Consider the following 18,014-nt stretch of genomic DNA (forward strand, 5'->3'; position numbering starts at 1 on the left):
AAAGAATTACGAATTAATAAGAAGTACTTTAAGCTCAGCAAGCCTTTTAAGATCAATTTCGTTAATCAACGAGCGTTTTAGCTGTTTCATCTTATTTATTTTAAATGAAAAATTAAAATTTATTTTTAAAGAAATATTTCGCTCTCAATTAAATAAATCTTAGAAAATTTTTCAAAACTAAAATATTTCATATGATAAGAAAAATTATTTCTCATATTTCGCAAGTGTCTCGGAAAAAAACTATCAAATGCGAAACTCTTTTTTTCACAATTAATATTTCTCTTAAAAATTCTCATTGAAGTATAATTGCGTGTCTCTATCAATTTTATTTCGCCAGCATCTATAAAAAAATATATTAATTGAAAAAGATTCATATAGAAATTTATTACAAATTAATAATTCTCAATATTTATATTAAAAATATTAATATTAATTTTCATCGGGACCTGCATGTATGTCCATCATCGTTCGTGCCATCATCATTCATTTGCGTCGTTCGTTGATTAATTTAAATAGGAGCAATTTTGACATATTATTACAATTTTTTTCCCTAACTCAAAAAAAAAAGAATCAACGGATCTCAAGAGTATTAAAAACCATCAAATAAAGGTCAGTTGTCTCATTTTTCGTGCAAACGCCAACATAGTAAGTAATGATCGAAAGTGCGCAAAAGGTGACATGACGCAAATTTTGAGACGACTTGCGATTAACTTTTGTATGTCATGCCAATAATTTTTCTCGACCACGAAAAAAAAATTCGTGAAAATTGAGGGCGAACACTTTTCAATCTATTTTTATCCAAAGTGCGAAACTGTTTAAAATATTGAAAATTATTTATGAATAGCAAACAACTGACTTTGCACAAAATAAAAACTTGACTCTGAAGATAATAAATTATATTTTAATTTACATATTATTAATTTGTCGCCCTTTCTTTTGACTTTTATCTCTTCTTCAGCGGTTCGTATATTGAAATCTATGTCATTATTAGCTTTCAATGCAACCAAGCGTGAATTGAAACAAGGAAGAAGAAGGTGTTCAACTGTTTTTCGGAGATAAGTTTGATTTAAAATCTTTCGTAATTTATTGCGCGTCTTGAACTTATGAGTTTCTTAATTTATAGAGAGATGGACTCGTAATTTTCCTTTTTTTTTTTGTTTGAAATAATTTCATTATCACGAGTAACGAAGGAAAACGTTGAGCAATTGTGTCTGTTTTCCGAAAGAAAAATATCATTAAGGAAATTATATTTTTTTTTTGCTCCTTTTTTTCTTGTCTTAATGCATAAGTAGATGATGAATCCTTTCTCTTCCCTTTTTTTTGCTTGCTTTTAGTTGTTTGCCTTTTAATGTTTGTCTGTGGTTATGCAAGAAAAATAAAATTTTTTTCATAAAATATTTAATTTATCTCTTTTTCCACGTTTTTATTTGTGTTTTTTTCGCTGTACCTTTTTTATTTGCTAATTTTTTATTTCTTATCTGTCGTCCGCAAATAATAACAAGTAAGTTTTTAATGAACTTCGTCGCTCGTGCCGTCGCCAGAACAGTCATAACTTAATTATGAGTGAGTTAAAAAAGTTTTGTTTTAATAATTTTTTTTTAATTTTTAAAAATAAAAAAAAAGTAATTTTTTCTCGGCTAATTGAAATTTTTCGTTCCTCTGTCAAGAATTTTTTTTGCTTTTGGTCACGTTGCTGTCTTCTCCCTGATCAGCACAACAAATTGTCTTACAAATTTCTAACAACGTTTCTTCATTAATATGCAGAAGCGTGAGAAGTTGCAGTTAAGCGTTTCTTGTTTCGAAAAGAAGTCCAAGTATCAAGATCTTGCAAAAATTTTCATGAAAGTGTCAATACTCAACGAAGCAACAACGAACAATTTTTGCTATTAATGTCGAATATGGACGCGTGATGAATAAAAATTAAAATTCTCTTGCACATTTGCAAAGGCGCCTTGTCTTGCGAACAACAAAAAAAAAACATTAATTAATTAGTGATTTGGAGTGCACTAATTAGTATAGAGACATGAACTTGCTACTCTTTGTACTTTTTCGTGTTATCTTTTGTTGTTTTGATATGATTTTCTGCTCGTTTTTTGCACATGCAAAAAAATAACATTCACCTCTAATTATTATTATTACCAACACAGAGCTCCGGAATTGATGCATCTCGCTGCTGATGCACGAAAAATCTTAATTTTATGCGAGAATGATATGAAGCGAGTTCATTTTTTCGGTCATCGAACTAATTTTTTTCTTGTTTGCCGTTACTTTGTTTCTTTAATTTTTCTAAAAAAAAAAAAAAAAAATATTTCCCAAAAAAAGTAAATTAATTTGTAATTTTTCACTACATTTATTCCCAATTTTTTACATAAATAATAAAAAAAAATTAACATAATTCCCTAATTTTTTTTTTATAAAAAAAATTTTTTTATAGACTTGTTAAGAAAAGCAAAAAAAATCTTCCCATAACACTCAAAAATTAGTAAAAAGACAAGAAAAAAATAATTTATGCGACAAATGCTCACACATTTGCTCCGTCTTGATCTACTTTTCCCTTTAAATCTGTTAAAAAATTTAAAAGACAAAAAAAAATCCTTGTCAGAAGGTGAAACGAATAAAAAAATATTCATAAAAATCTATGCATTTTTTAACAAGGAGCGCAATATGGGCGACCATCCATCCATAAAAATTAACAAAAATGTTCCTTTTATGTCTACAAAAAAAAAACTAAAGAAAATTACGAAACAAGGGACTTTTTATTTTTGGGGTGATTTTTAATCTATTTTTGAATGTTCTGCTTATTAATTTTTATAATAATTTTTCTGTTTTTTACGGAAACTACAATTTTTATGGGATAAATCTTTACTTGGCATGCTTCTTAAAAAAATTATAGAAAAAAACGTGAAAGTTTATTTTCTTTGGAATTAAATAAGATTTCGTTAATGACAACCCAAAACAAATTAATCCGGAAATATGTTTGGAGTTTTGGTTTCCATAAATAAATATTTTGTTAATCTCACGGATATCGCGTTGTCGCGTGTTGGAGATGGAAAAATTTGTTTAAAAAATAAATAAAAAAAAATCTTAAATAAAACTTTAAATTCCCACCCTTCAAATTTTTAAAAGTAAAAAAAAATACAAAAATAGGGCAAAATATCTGTCCAATTTACGAACAATAAGAGGGACAAGAACTAGTTTTTTTTTCTTGTACATTAAAATTCACAAAATTCCATTATTATTATGATTTTGGATGTTTGTGCATACTTGATTAGGTTCTTGAATAAGATTGTAATTGTATTTGCAAAACATTCGCAGGGCTTGAGAAAATTGCAAAAAACTTAAAAAAAACGTGTGCGATAAAAAAAATCATACTTGCAAATTTCACATTTTACGTTTTTGATGTCCACGTTCTTTTTCAACCCCTACAACTCAACCGTGGAGCATTATTGCGAAACGGAGCTTATGTAAAGGATTTTTATGTTGTTGGATTTTATTTTATTTTTCGAGCGACACGACGTTGTTTGTGCGAAAAGTGCAATAAAAAAAAATAGGTCGTCGTAAGTGATTACATATGTAGCAATATTTTACGCCTTTATTGCGGGTTTTATCACACTGCATGCGATTTTTTATGTGCTCGACCATCGTTCCAAGCGGAATTTATGCAGAGAAGGGTTGTTATCCACTTTTTTCTACTTTTTTTTTAGTGTGAAGAGATTTGATTGATGGTATCGTGATTTTTCTGCTTTCTTTATTTGTCAGGATTCGATCAGATTCTGCCAATATTTACAAAGTTGATCCCTTTCAATCCTTTTTATGGGCAGCAGCAGCAGCAGCGTATGTGCGGAAAATCTGACGAAATTGACCATCAAACGGGTTTTGTCCTGAAATTCTGAGTCAATATTTGAGTTGGATAATCCGTTTTTTGTGATAATTTTTTTTTGTTGCATTAAGTTGACGATAATGTGAGTTCAAGATTTGCTGAAATAGAAAAAAAAATATTAGATTTTGCTGAATGAATTTTTTTTTAAAGTATTAGGTCGCTTTAATTTTTTTTTTTTTTTTTTGTTTTTTGCTCATTTTAAAAGTTAGAAATCCAATGGACAAAATAAAAGTTTAAAATTTCAAAAAATTTCCGTTTTTGATGTATTTTTTCAATTTTTTAATAATTTAAAAAAAAGTAAAAAAAAAAAAAAAAAATAAAAATTAACATTTTTTTTTAATTTTTTTTTATAATTTTTTAAAAATTTATTTAAAATTTTTAAAAAAATAATTTTAAATAATTTTTTTAATTTAAATATTCTGTCGATTTTTATCATTTTTGAAGGTTGCGGTTGAATTATTACTCAAATTAATAAAAAAATATTTTTATTTTTTATGTTAAAAAATTTAAATGAAATTTTTTGAAATGATCTGATTTTTTTTTAAATAAACAAATATTTTATGGAATTTTTTTTCTTAAAAATTTTTTTTATTTTTTTGTAAATTTTGAAGTGATTTAGACTTTTATTGTATATGATCGTAAACAAAAAATTATTTTTAAATTTTTTTTAATCAATAAGCAAAAATTAAAATTTTCGCAAAAATTAGTCAAATTTCGCTCATGAATTTCAAAATTAATTTATGTGACGTTTTTAAATAAAAATTTAAAATTTTTGATAAATTTTCTTTCAAAAAATGACTTCAAAATTAAAAAAAAATAATTTTTAGAAAATATTTCTTTTTTATAAATTCTTTAAAATATTTTTTAATTTAAAAATTTATTTTTAATTGAAAAATACTAATTTTTAATTTATTTTTTAAATAATTTATAAAAAATATTTTTTATTAAATAAAATTAATTTATAAATATTTTATTAATTAATTATCATTATTTTTTTTTAATTTTTGAAAAATGCAAAAACCATTTATTCTACAAAAATTCAACAAGAAAAGCAAGGAATGTTGTCACACACAAAATAAGCTAAATACATGCCAAATGTTAAAATGTAACTTATTATTTTAACGAAAACTTGCGTCTTTGTCATTTCATTCCATTCGCTCAATTGAATAGGCGATGAATAGACAAAAGTCTCTTTAGGAATTCCATAAGCCAGAACGGAGGTGAAATGTTGAGTGCATTGCATTCACAAATTAACGCTAACAATTACATCTGCAGCAACAATGAGGATTATGACAAATATCTCGCTCGCTAATTTCCTGCAAAAAAAATTTCATTGTAGAATTTTTTTAAATTAAAAAATATGATAACAACGGGTTTTTAAATGCTTCTCGGAACAAAATTCGTCTGAGAGAAATTCTGAAAGCGAGACATTAGCATAATTCGAGCTTATTATGTGAACGCGTGGAAATTTTGCTGTATTATTAGGCATAGACAAGAGACGGCAATTTAGCGTACAATGACAGCGAGAGATGTGAAAACAGACACCTTTTTTACAATGCGAGACAGTTGCTTGTCACAAATAATAGTTGCATTGTCTTGCATTCACGAAATATATTGCAACAACAGCGATAGGAGAAAAGAAGCCACTGCATACTAATTACGGTCTGCCTCGTAAAAGTTCATGGATCTGGAGATTAGTGCAAAAAAAAAATGCTAAAATTATAGAGTGTTGACACAAAATTACCGTAATTGAGGATTAATTTGAGCGTAATTGTGCTCAAATTATGATTTAATTAAGTTATCTTGTGCTCTCGTTCTCGGCGATGCGACGACGACGTCTTGAAGGCACATGAATAACTTTTGCCACACATGTGAATGATAAACATGCCATTGTTCTCCGGCTTTTTGATGGAACCATAAACTATGAAGTAATAACAACTGGAATGTTGTTTTGTTGTGTGAAATGAATGAAAGATAATGTTAACAAGATAACAATACAATAACATAAATATTTTAAGGTTATTGTTTTATGTGTGTCTTTCATGACAAATTGCTCGTGATAATGCCACGATACATTAATTTAAATTTGATTGCCGGCAATAAATGTGTTTAATGTGACAACTGTGGCAAAAACTTTCCACTAAATGAGATTTTTTTTTGCTAAATTAAAAAAAATAATTTTTTTTCAAAAATTTTTAGATTAATAATAAAATTAAAATAAAATTAAATATTTTTTTTTTATGAAAAATTTATTTATTAATTTTTAAAATTAATTAATTTATTATATTTAATTTAATTTTATTTTTTTTATATTTGATTTTAATAAAAAAAATAATTTTTATATTTATTTTTTTTTAATTAATATTTTCAATATTTTATTTAATTAAATTTTATTGAATACCTAAATTTAAAAAAAAAAATAAAATTCAATAAATTAATTAATTTTTAATTTAATTAAAAATAATTAATTTATTTATTAAGGAAATATTGAATAAATTTATTAATTTTTTAAAAATTTTTTAATTCATATTTTATATATATAAAAAAGTTATATTTTTAAAATTAATTTAATTTAGAATAAAATTATTTTTTTTTATGAAAAATATATTAATAATTCTTTCAATTTAATTTAATTTTTATTAATTAAAAAAATATAATAAATATAAAAATATAATTTTTAATTAAAAAATTAAATATATTTTTTAAAATAAATTTAATTAAAAATAGAATTTATTAACTTATTTTTTAATTAATAAATTATATTAATTTTTTTATTTTTAATTTTAATAAAAAATATTTATTTATTTTAATTGATATTTTAAATTTTAAAATAAAATAATTTTTTTAAATATTTTTTTAAATTTATTTAAACAAATTTTAAAAAAATAAATTAAATATTTTTTTCCTTTATATTTTATTTATTGATTTTTTTTTATTAAAATATTTTTTTATTAATTGAATAAAAAATGAAATTCGTGTCAAGTGAAAGCGTTGACCAAAGTCAAAATCCAATCATTAATCTCGCACTTTTTAATTAATCAAAAATTATGTACTTTGCCCGTAAAACCAATCATCAGATTGACATTGTGACAAATTATCCTCTTTCATTATAATTTTCTCACTTACACACTTTTTTAATCAAATTATCGGAAGAAGGTAGTGAACCCGATAATTTCTTGTCTCATCGTCTTCTTCTTTTTCTTGTTGCTTATTGATTAGCAAAGCACTTTACGCAGCAGGGCACTTTTTACAATGTAACACGAAAAATATTTGCACATAATTTTTTATCATCGGAAACATCATTAGTAATGAGCTTCATATTGACGAGTGATTAATGGATTTTTGACTCGTTTGACTCGAAGTGTGTTTGTTAATGGATTTCTTTTTGCCTTTTGATGCGGTGTGGTTTATAAAAAAATATTTTTTGCATTATTGGGCAAAAATTTGTAATTAATTTCACATCGATTGGCAATTTTCGCGTTCATTTTAGCTCCAAGTTGTATTATAATTTAATAATTTTAACTAAAAACTTTAATTTTTGAAGGAAAGAGGTTTGACAAGGCATCATTATGATCTCCAAAGAGTTCTATTGTGATAATTTTTGGAAATTTTTATTCCTTCTGATATTCCAAAGAAGCTTCAAAGACATCTTGGCGCTAAAAATAACGAATTTTAACAAAAATCTAGAAAAAATTATTAACGCTCTATAAATTTCCCGTACCTTGACAGCATTTTTTATCAAAATCTAACGGAATTCTGCTCTAATTCCAGATTTGTCCTGAAAAAAACTGCCGAACAATGCGATCCAATTATGTTTGCTTCAATAAAAACTGTGATAAAATCTCCATAAAAAAATATGTAAAAATTGTCACAAATCGTGTCCAATCCTGGAATACAAAGAAAAAGTAATAAATATTAAAAAGCTTGTATTAAAATTAATAAAAAAAAAATGAATAATAATCGAAAATTGGATCGACCCTTCTTCTTCTTCTTCCTTATTCTTCTTTTTTTTTAAATTTCCTGAAAAGAAAAAAAATACTTGAAATTATGTTTTGCCAATTATTTCACCTTTTGTTGTTATTGTTGTCGTTGCATGTGATGAACTTTTGAAGAACTATGAACATGCAAAAATTAACAAGGGTGCAACTTTTCTTCCTCTTTTTATTTATTTACGTCTTGTAATCGAATTTTTATTCATAAAAAATGCGATTTGTTTGCAATTTCACGCCTTAAGTAGATTTATAGGATTTTTACCAAAAATTTAAAAAAAATGCAAGATTCTTACATTTATGACCTTTGACATTCACGCTTCACTTGATTGGCTTTATTCATTGCAATTGTTGTAGAAAAATATTTGGAAATTGTATCGATTCCCTTTTAAACATGAAAAAAAATTTAAAATAAAAAAAAATTGTTGCAGAATTTTTTTCTTTGGCCTCATAACACAATTCTGGCAATTTTTGGCACACAGAAAAAAATGTTTTAATAAAAATTGAATTTCTTTTAAAAATAAAAGGGGAACGATATGGACCATTAGATTTTTGGATAAAAATTTAAAAAGTTTAGACAATAATGTCGTAATAACTTTGGACAGAACTTTCAAGAGTATTAATGTCAATTTCGAAAAATATCCGAAATTGAGGCCTTTCGAGAGGGTTCTCGAACAGGAATGGGGTGAAAATTAACGTTCTTTATTATTTTACAGCAAAAAAACAGTTAAGTCTCTATCTATGTCGATTTAAAGACATGAAAGAAGGAAGAAACCGAGTAAAAAGACGTTTGAGACCTTTGACATTACTTAATTGAATGGAGCGAAACTGGTTTATTGTCCTGTAAGGGAATTTTACTAAAATAATAAAAAAAAAAGTTCGTTAAGACTTTTTTTTTTATCTATTTCACTTAAAATAACTGAAAATTCGATTCTAGAAAATTTTTTAAAAAATTTTCCATCCCCAACATTTTTTTCGCACTTTGACATTTTCCTTTAAATTGCAATAAAAAGAAATAAGACTAAAAGGTCACATTCTATTATAACAAGAAAAACATCAAATTTCCACTAAGTTTATGAACCGTGCGAATATTACGACATAAATTTCATAAAAAAAAAAATTGCGGAATGTGGGTGTTTGCGAAACGAGACAAACGAACAACTTAAAGGAAGGAAGTTTCTTCAATAAAAAATTTTTTTGCGGCAAAATAATGTCAAAGGCGAATCAAAGGGGAATCGATCGATAATCAGTTTTGTAACCTTGTGATTTCAAGTTTTTCAAAAAAAAAAGGGTACTCTCACCCTTTTCTTGACATCAAAACTTTTACCTCGATCTTTTGGGATGATGCTGATGATCAACTCTCACCTCTTCTTAATTCTCTTCGGATTGTGTCAAAGGATGCTGAAACACATTAAGGAACAATATTGAGAGCATTTATGGCAAAAAGGGTAAATATCAACGTACGTTTGTCTCGAGTAACCCTTCTTTAATAAAAAAAAAAGAAAATATTTTTTTTAGAAAAAAAAATTGTGAATTGAGTAAAAAGTAATGAAAAGAGCACGCGTTAAAGTGTTTTTTTTTTTTTGCAATAATTTTTGGTTCGTGCTTCTTTTTTTACTTACTTAAACGTTAAAAGGCAATTATTATTGAATTTCGATGATGTCGAGTTTTTGGCACGTTTCTGTATTTAAGTTGCATTTAAGGTTTTTTTAAAGGGCATTTGATTTATTTAAAAAAAATCTCGGAAATTTTTTTTTTGTTCAGGAACCGCTATATTTTAACTTCCTACCATCAGATTGTTTACGTGACTAAACACAGTGGTTTCAGTGAATCAGTTGTAATAAAAGACAATAAATTTGCCGGTATTTGCAACGACTCGCAGTTATCTCTAAAGCAAAGCCAATTATGCAAATTAGAAAAATGATAAAGAAAAATAATTGCGTATGCAACTCAGGCGCGCAGGTATATTCAAGTTCTTTGCCACATGCGAGTTAGATATGTTCCATACGATGGAAAGGTCGACGTACACCCGCACGTGGTCTCGACTCGCAGCTCTGTAATTACTTATTGGCTAGCTGATTAAATTCTTTTTTTTTTGTGCTATATAAAAACGATGTGCTTGGATTGGATTAATTAGTTCATGTTTTGTACTTGATACAATTAATTGTAGAGCATTTTTTCCTACTGAACAACTAAAATGTATCTAACTGGATTAATAATTCTAACTACTGCCTTTGTTGGCATTTCCTGCGACGATTTCGACAATGAAGTCAATTCCCAAACGAAGATTGTTGGCGGAACAAAATCTGACACAGTTCCTTATCAAATTTCACTTCAAGTTAAAGTCAATCGAACTGCGGGTTTTTTCAACGATCTCTTCAGTCAAAATAATGGTCAAAAGACAAGTTGGGTTCATATTTGCGGCGGATCAATTATCACGAAAAAGTATGTCGTTACAGCAGCTCATTGCGTTGACAAGATGCGTCCTCAACAAGCTTCAATCTATTCGGGATCGACAAACAACAAGAAAGGCGGACAGCGCCATCTGGTGAAGAAAATTACGATGCACGAAGAGTACATTGAACTTAAGCAACATGATATCGCTCTCATGGAGATCGAAGATGAGTTTGAGTTTGATGAGAAAACAGCTCCAATCACTTATGACGAGGAATTTATCGAAGCCAAAGAAAATTGTTTACTCACAGGATGGGGTTATGAATATCCAATTCGTGTCGGAAATACTCCCGATGATTTGCAACGTGTTGAAATGCCGGTTATGAATAATACGGAATGCAAACAATACTATGAGAATGTGAGTGATCGTGAAATTTGTACTTATCGGGGTCCATTGAAAGGCGCTTGTGGCGGCGATTCAGGAGGTCCATTGGTTTGCAAGGGAAAACTTCATGGTGTGGTTTCTTATGGATTTATGTTTTGCGGATCTGGATTACCGGATGTTTATACACGGGTTGCCAAGTATAACGATTGGATTGAAAAACATATCAAGTAATTACTACAAGCATTCGAAATGGACTGATATCATGAAACTTTTTGATGGATTGAGGTTTTTCAAATTAAATTACTTAGATTTCGGGATGTACTTGTGAATACTGAAAAGCAGGGTTAATAAAAATACTTTCAATCCAAAAAAAACTACATAAAAGCTTTTGCTTAAAAGTAAAAGTCACAATTAAGTTGACTTTAAAGTCAAAAGTAAAAGCTAATTAAGTTAATTTACTTTTGCTTAAGTAAAACTTTAAGTCAATGAAGTCAAAATTCAAAACTTTATTTTTCAAATAATTTTCTATGAAAAAATTTAAATTTTTTCATTTGTTTCAGTTTTCAGTTTTGAATTTTGACTTCATTGACTTTAAGTTTTACTTAAAAAATTAAGTCTCTTTACTTTTACTTTTGACTTCTAAGTCAATAATTAGCTTAATTGTGACTTTTACCCAAGCAAAAGCTTTTAGTTTTTTTTTTGGCTGAAAGTATTTCCAACCCTGAAAAATACAACAAAAAAAATATTAATGTAAAGAATTCAATAAAGCTCATTATTAATCTCACCTGATATTCAAATTAAAGGAATGTTCCTAAAGAGTTCATGGCAGTTCATACTGATAAAAATTCTATAGAAATTTTGCATATAAAATGAGTTTTTCAAATGCAGTTGGTTACTTTCAGTTCAGCTTTTGAATAAGCTGAATTACCATCATGTTTAAAGTTTTATTTTTATTCACATTTTTCATATTCAAAGTTTCAACTAAAAATCCTTTTCCATACTTTGTAACAATTCAAACCTTTTCTAACAACAATTTCGGAAGATTTTGTGACGGAACAATCATCGGTAAAAAGTACGTGGTAACAAGAAGTTTTTGTGCAAGAGAACTTTTGCCGTTTCAAGTATCTGTCGTTTCGGGATCTGAAGCTGGCGGCAGTAGAAAGAGACATCGAGTAAATATGATTCATGCTTCTCCACTTGGTCCAACAGGATACGGTCTTGAAGTACTTCAACTTCAGGATGAATTTGAATTTGACGAGGATACATCACCCATTGAATTTGACGACAAATTTGTTGGAGAAAATGAAAACTGTACTTTTCTATCGCATGAATTCAAGTTCAGTAGAAACAATGAAGATTAAAACCAGTTGCAACAGAGACCATTTCGAATGAAAGATGTCAGGGACGAGAACCGTATTTGACGCAAAATGAGTTGTGCAGTAAAACCAATGAAGTTATGTGTAATAATTTTTTGGGAGGTCCATTGATTTGTGAAAATAAGCTTCGAGGAATTGTTGGCAATATGCCGTGCCCACGTGAAGGAGTAATTGTTCATTTACGCACCGCTGCTTATAATGATTTTTTGAGTGTTTATCGTGAGAAATAATATAGCGGAATAGAACCTTTTAAGTCAAAATCTTATTTTGAAGTTTGAACTTTATTTCAAATCGACTTATCTACTAATACCCATCATCATCATCATCTTTGTCATTCGAATCGGATTTCATGTTCGAATGAATCCAATCGAGATGCGTTGAAACTCTTGTGAACACATCTGGAGCACCTGAGCCACAAATTCTCGTGCCATAAGACACAATTCCCGTAAGTTTTCCGTTACAAGCTAACGGGCCTCCTGAATCTCCGCCACAAGCTGACTCTAAATGACCTTTTCTCGTGCATATTTCTCCTCGAGTAACGCCTCGCATAACTCTTTTACATTGTCGATTCGTGATTGTTGGAACTTGAATGACCTGTAAATGGTCTGGCAAGGATCCGCCTCTCACGGGAAAGGTATATCCCCATCCCGTTAATGTACATTCAACATTTCCCCCAACATGACCCGTATCAAGAGGTATCGGTTGAACATTGTGATTGAACTTGATCTTTGTTTCAGTTTCCAACAATGCGATATCGTGCTGTTTGAGCTCAATGTAATCCTCGTGCACAATTACGTTCTTGATCATGTGACGAACGCCGCCTTTTGAGCGATTTATTGTACCAACGACAACTGATAAGCGTTCAGGATAGAAGCTGAAAACGGATTTCATTGAAAATTTTATCAAAATTTAACGTAAAGAACTTACTGTACAACACAATGTGCTGCAGTTAACACCCATTTGTTCGTGATAATCGATCCTCCGCAATTGTGTTGGTAACGAACCTCATCGTCATCATCGTAACTCGAAGCTTTGCGACTTCTCCGTCTCACTTGCAACGAAACCTGATACGGAACAATGTGACTGCTATCTTCTCCGCCAACAATTCTCGTTGCCCATTCATGTTGATTCTTATTGAGTGCAGCGATATTCTTTGCCAAGGCTGGCAAAGTAGGCGTATATTGTACGACACGTTGAACTGGAATGTTGTAAATCGTCAAACTCAAACACGGAACCATAAAAACCAAAAAATGTAAGTAAATTTGATTCATTTTGAATTGAATTTTTTAATTAGATCCTGCTGCGACAACTGTCAATAAGTAACTGATCTGCATCATGAATTTAGTTATCGAATTCAAATTCGGTAATTTTAACCAACAATTTATAATGATTATGTGATAAACTGCATAGAATGGCACACTGAAAGACAATTTCAAGCAGAAATTACTCGAAAAATTGCAAAAAGTTGAAAATAACTTACTAAAATTGCTTCACAGTGTTCACGGAGACCAGAAGTTGCATGATTTATAGTGCGTTTAATGGTTTCATGCGTTTCGGTCTAATGCCTCCGGTGTCTCGTTTATACACAAAAATGACACGACAAACGTAAAATTTCTGCTTGATTAACGATTATACGCCAAAAATGTGCATAAATTAGGTTGAAAGTGAATATGATACCGAAACTTGTGACAAATTACAAATGTTGCTGAAGAAATTTATGAGTCAAGGTCGGTAAATTGCTGGCGCTATAGTTACGTGTGATTATTCAAGGCATTGTTGTGTTACAACAATAAACGCAAGACGAAAAGAAGAATGAAAAAAAAACTCAATAAAGGAGTGTCTGATGTACTTAAAACATCCACATGTTCATAATTTTACTCAATACACTACAAATAATTACATCCACTCCTACAAATTTATAACAAATCCTTTTATTATAATTATGATGATTTTCATTTTCAAAAAAAAAAGTATAATAACGCACTCGAATGTCATCATATCACATGTGTATCACACAACATTTTTCTCATTATTGCCGCGGGGTGATTAAAAAATCCGTTCCCTCTGAAAGTGCATGGAACTAAAGTGAGAGAAGTGACTTTTGAATGCGATTATTCAGAGTGATTGCCTGCACTTACATCTGTTGGATTGTCGATTTGTGTGCCCGGAGGAGATAAAAGACAAAAAAAAAGTTTGGCATAAGAATAAAAGGATAAATTGAGAATTTTGTATTTGCCACAAATTAAAAAAGTACCTTTGTTCTGATATAAATGCCAGATATTCGTCGTCGTCGTAGGTATAATTGAATAAAATAAAACAGGCATGACTTCTGTCTGTATCTGTTTCCTTTTTTTTCAGAGGCATGCACGCAATATACCCGAACAAGTAGAGTGTCATTAATAACAAAAAGGTAATGTTACAAGGATTTGAGTAGTTTTGCAATAATCTTTCGATGTTCTAATGTGCTTCGGGGCGGGATGGTAAGTTTTTGTATTTTTTTTTTTTAATTTTGCAGATTTTTTGAAAGTTACTTGAAAATTACATAATTACCGTAATGTAGAAAATGCTAAACGAAAAAAATCGTTGAGAATTAAATGAAACGAAGTTTTTTTTAGATAACTAAGAGAATACTTTTTTTACAATTTTAACTTGTGTTTTTAAACATTTTTTTATACTAAAGTGCCTAATAGTTTTTAAATAAAAATATCAAAAAAATATATGAAAATTTAAAATCTTTGTTAATTTTGTGTATTTTTGTTTCCGGTAGCCGTCGCAAGAAGGATGCAGGACCTTTACTCTGAGAAGGATGACGAAACACTATGAATAAATGGGTTTTTTATGCCGGCGGATTCTCCAATGGCTTTTTCGCCCCAAATGAAAATTAGTTTTTATGTAGCCAAGGGTTTTAAACCTGTTGTTGCAATAAATAAATAAATAGGTAATTACTTTTACTCATTTATTTAGGAAATTAAAAAAATTCGCTGTGAAATTGGAAAATGCAATTACTTACTAAACAAATCGGAAAGTAAGACAATTTTAGCCGTTATAAAGAACCTTATTACATCAATAAATGAGAATATAACCTTTTAATGCTCTTTAACATCATTTTATGAGCCAATTGAAGAGATTCATAAAGCAACTAATCAAGAAATGAATTGGATTAATAATTATGGTAAACTAACTTATATGAAACAGGCTGTCATAGTGTTGAAGAATTTAAAAGAAACGCCTTGAATTATGATAAAAGTGCAATAAATGTGAATGTTTAATAGTATAACTTACCCAAATCATCGCAAAATGGACCTGACATCAACTTCAGATAGTTTTCAGATACTTCAGAATGTCAACAAAGTCTCGAAGAAATTTCCAGATCAGATATTGCGCTAAAGAAATTAGAGTTTTCATAGATGTGCTTCGTCCTTTAATCGTTTTAGTAATTTATCTTCAGATTTTCTTCAGAAAAGCAGATAAAGCGTTGAAAAATTGTCATTATAGAAGAATTTGAAGATCATTTCAAAAATCAATAGGAACTTTCCAACCAACCTTTCAACCAAACCATTCAACAACGACATTAACAATTGTCGGAACTTATATCAATGACACAATTAGACACAGTGGGGGAGAGAAACTAATATACCAATAAATATTTCCCTTCCTTCGTCGTTTCGTATCCCGCTTACCGCACAACCAACAATGGTCATCATCGTGCATTGTTCTTTGCCTTTCTCCATACTCCGTACGCCAACGACAGTCAATCAACTGATCTAATTTTGATAGTGTACCGTACCGTATGCAAGAGTCATTTGTCCATTTAGTGGTCATTTATTGAAAATGTGCAACAAGCGACGATACGACAATCATTGAATTATTTAGTAGGCGAATCAAAGAGACTCAGGTATTATGTGTGATTATTTGTGATAATAGTTGAGTACTTCGTAGTTGGTATCATGAATGAATGACAATGGGGTGATTATTGTTTTCATTAATTTTTGATAATTGGATGGTGATATTTAGAATTAGGGGGTTCGACGATGTTAAAGGTGATAAACGCATCACAAACGAGTCACAAAGTCAAAAAAGTTGTCATAAATTTCCCTTTCACATGTGAGATGAAGGAAATTGAATATTTTTTTTTTATAAAGATAAAAATAATCTATGGTCTCGAGAATAATTTGATTGACACATTTTTTATTCAAATCCAATTTTACAAAAAAATGTAACACAAGATTTCGTAAAAAATGATTTTTGTTCCCAATTTATTTATTGTGTGTATGTCACAAAATATGTCATAAACTTTTTTTTCATAGTAACCGATAAATGCCAACAAATGTAAAAAGCATGTTGCAAAAATAATATAAAAAATCAATTTCTCAATCGAAAAAATTTGTTTATTGAATATTGGCGCCTTTTTTGTGAGAGAAAAATTCAGATCACGTGCGTTCTTCGTTACATCTGACGTGCATAAATAACTTGATATCTCTCCAGTAGTTGGTAGACATCATCAGAAAATAGGAACGGGTGCAAACTATTTTCCAAAAAGAGTGGACAAATATTTTGATAAATAACAAAAAAAAATATTTTCCATTTTCTCATGAATAGAATATTAAAAAGGCCTCCTACCGTTGATTTTCTTTTGGTATTAAAATCCATTTGCATTTTAAACACACACACAGCATAATAACATAATGATAGGCTTGAAATCCTTGTAATTGTCTAAACACAAACTTTTTTGTGTCTGACCATTTCGGTAATAAATTTAGTATGGGACAACAACAACAACAAATCGAAAAAGACAATTACCCACACTAAATTTTTTCCCATAGGTATGAAGAGAGATAGTTTTGAAAATTATAAAAAATGAAAAATAAAAGGATTAGAGGTCAAGCTAAGGTCAGTACTGGTCATTTTTGCTGTGCATTGCTATGCTTTTCGATATTTTGTCATGTAATACAAAAAAAAATGTTTAATATGATAAATAGAGGTATAGACAGAGGCTTAAGTGAAGTACTGTACTGTATATGACACATATGTGAAAAAATTAAAAAGGGTTAGTACTAATAAATATAATTTACGTTTTTGTTTGAAAGCAACTTTTTAACACAACATTGTTGAGGAAGAAAAAGAAGAAGGGATATTTTTGAGTGTCATCGAATTCTAAATTATGGGTTTAAGTTGCAAAGACGCTTAAATATAATTTCTTGAGGAAAAGAAATTTCTTGAAGAATAAATTTTTTTTAGGAATAAAAATTTCTTCAATACATAGGATTTTGATATCTTAAAATTCAAAACATTTTTTTTAAATTTTTATTTTATTATTTAAAATAAAAATATTTTATTATTTTAAAATTTTAAAAAAATTTATTAAAAAATAATAAATTTTAAACTTATAATAAAAATTAATTTTTTTTTTAAACATTTTTAAAAATTTTTTTTATTTAAATTTTTTAATTTAATTTAAAAAAAAATTATTAAAAACAAAAATAAATAAATTTTTATTTAAAAAAATATTAAAAATTATTTTTTTTTTGTGATTTTAATTTTATTAACTTAATTTTTTTTATATTTAAAATTTTTAATTCAATTTAATTTAAAAAAATAATTATTAAAAAAATAAATTTATAATTAAATATTAAAAATTATTTTTTTTTTTTAATTTAATTAACTAATTTTAAACATTTTATATTAATTTTTTTAAATTAAAAATTTTTATTTTGTTAAATTTTAATTAATTAAAAATAAAATATTTAAATTTACAAAAAATATTAAAATTATTTTTTGTATGTAATTTTAATTTTTTAATTTAATTGATTTATTAATTTTTCATTTTATTTTTTTTTACAAAAAAATTATTCTGAATTTGAAATTACCAAAAAAAAAGGAAGTAGTAAAATTTTCTTACCTTTCATGATGAGATGCAATTTTCACGAAAATCCTTTTGACTTTTACTGAACTCCTTAACTTCACTCATAAATGATAAAATTATTCAAATG

At 28.1% G+C, this 18,014-nt stretch overlaps 1 protein-coding gene across 1 annotated transcript; it reads right to left on the bottom strand.

Annotated features, from left to right (window-relative positions):
* Window positions 1-12,327: 12,327 nt before the first annotated feature.
* LOC134837826 (chymotrypsin-1-like) lies at window positions 12,328-13,295 on the bottom strand. The gene is made up of 3 exons (XM_063853216.1): window positions 13,077-13,295; window positions 12,952-13,028; window positions 12,328-12,898 (listed from the first exon to the last, which is right to left on the bottom strand). Exons 1-3 carry the CDS (start codon window positions 13,293-13,295, stop codon window positions 12,328-12,330), a joined length of 867 nt encoding a protein of 288 aa, XP_063709286.1.
* Between the last annotated feature and the right edge of the window lie 4,719 nt (window positions 13,296-18,014).

The sequence above is a fragment of the Culicoides brevitarsis genome, chromosome 1 (assembly GCF_036172545.1).
Source record: "Culicoides brevitarsis isolate CSIRO-B50_1 chromosome 1, AGI_CSIRO_Cbre_v1, whole genome shotgun sequence".
Taxonomy (NCBI): domain Eukaryota; kingdom Metazoa; phylum Arthropoda; class Insecta; order Diptera; family Ceratopogonidae; genus Culicoides; species Culicoides brevitarsis.

What these genes read in the sequence shown, in the direction of transcription:
- LOC134837826 (XM_063853216.1), bottom strand. Translation starts at nt 13,295, where the DNA reads ATGAATCAAATTTACTTACATTTTTTGGTTTTTATGGTTCCGTGTTTG. An exon ending in CGTATCAGGTTTCGTTGCAA is followed by an intron (nt 13,029 to 13,076) that starts GTGAGACGGAGA and finishes GATGACGATGAG; the next exon opens with GTTCGTTACCAACACAATTG. An exon ending in GCAGCACATTGTGTTGTACA is followed by an intron (nt 12,899 to 12,951) that starts GTAAGTTCTTTA and finishes ATCCGTTTTCAG; the next exon opens with CTTCTATCCTGAACGCTTAT.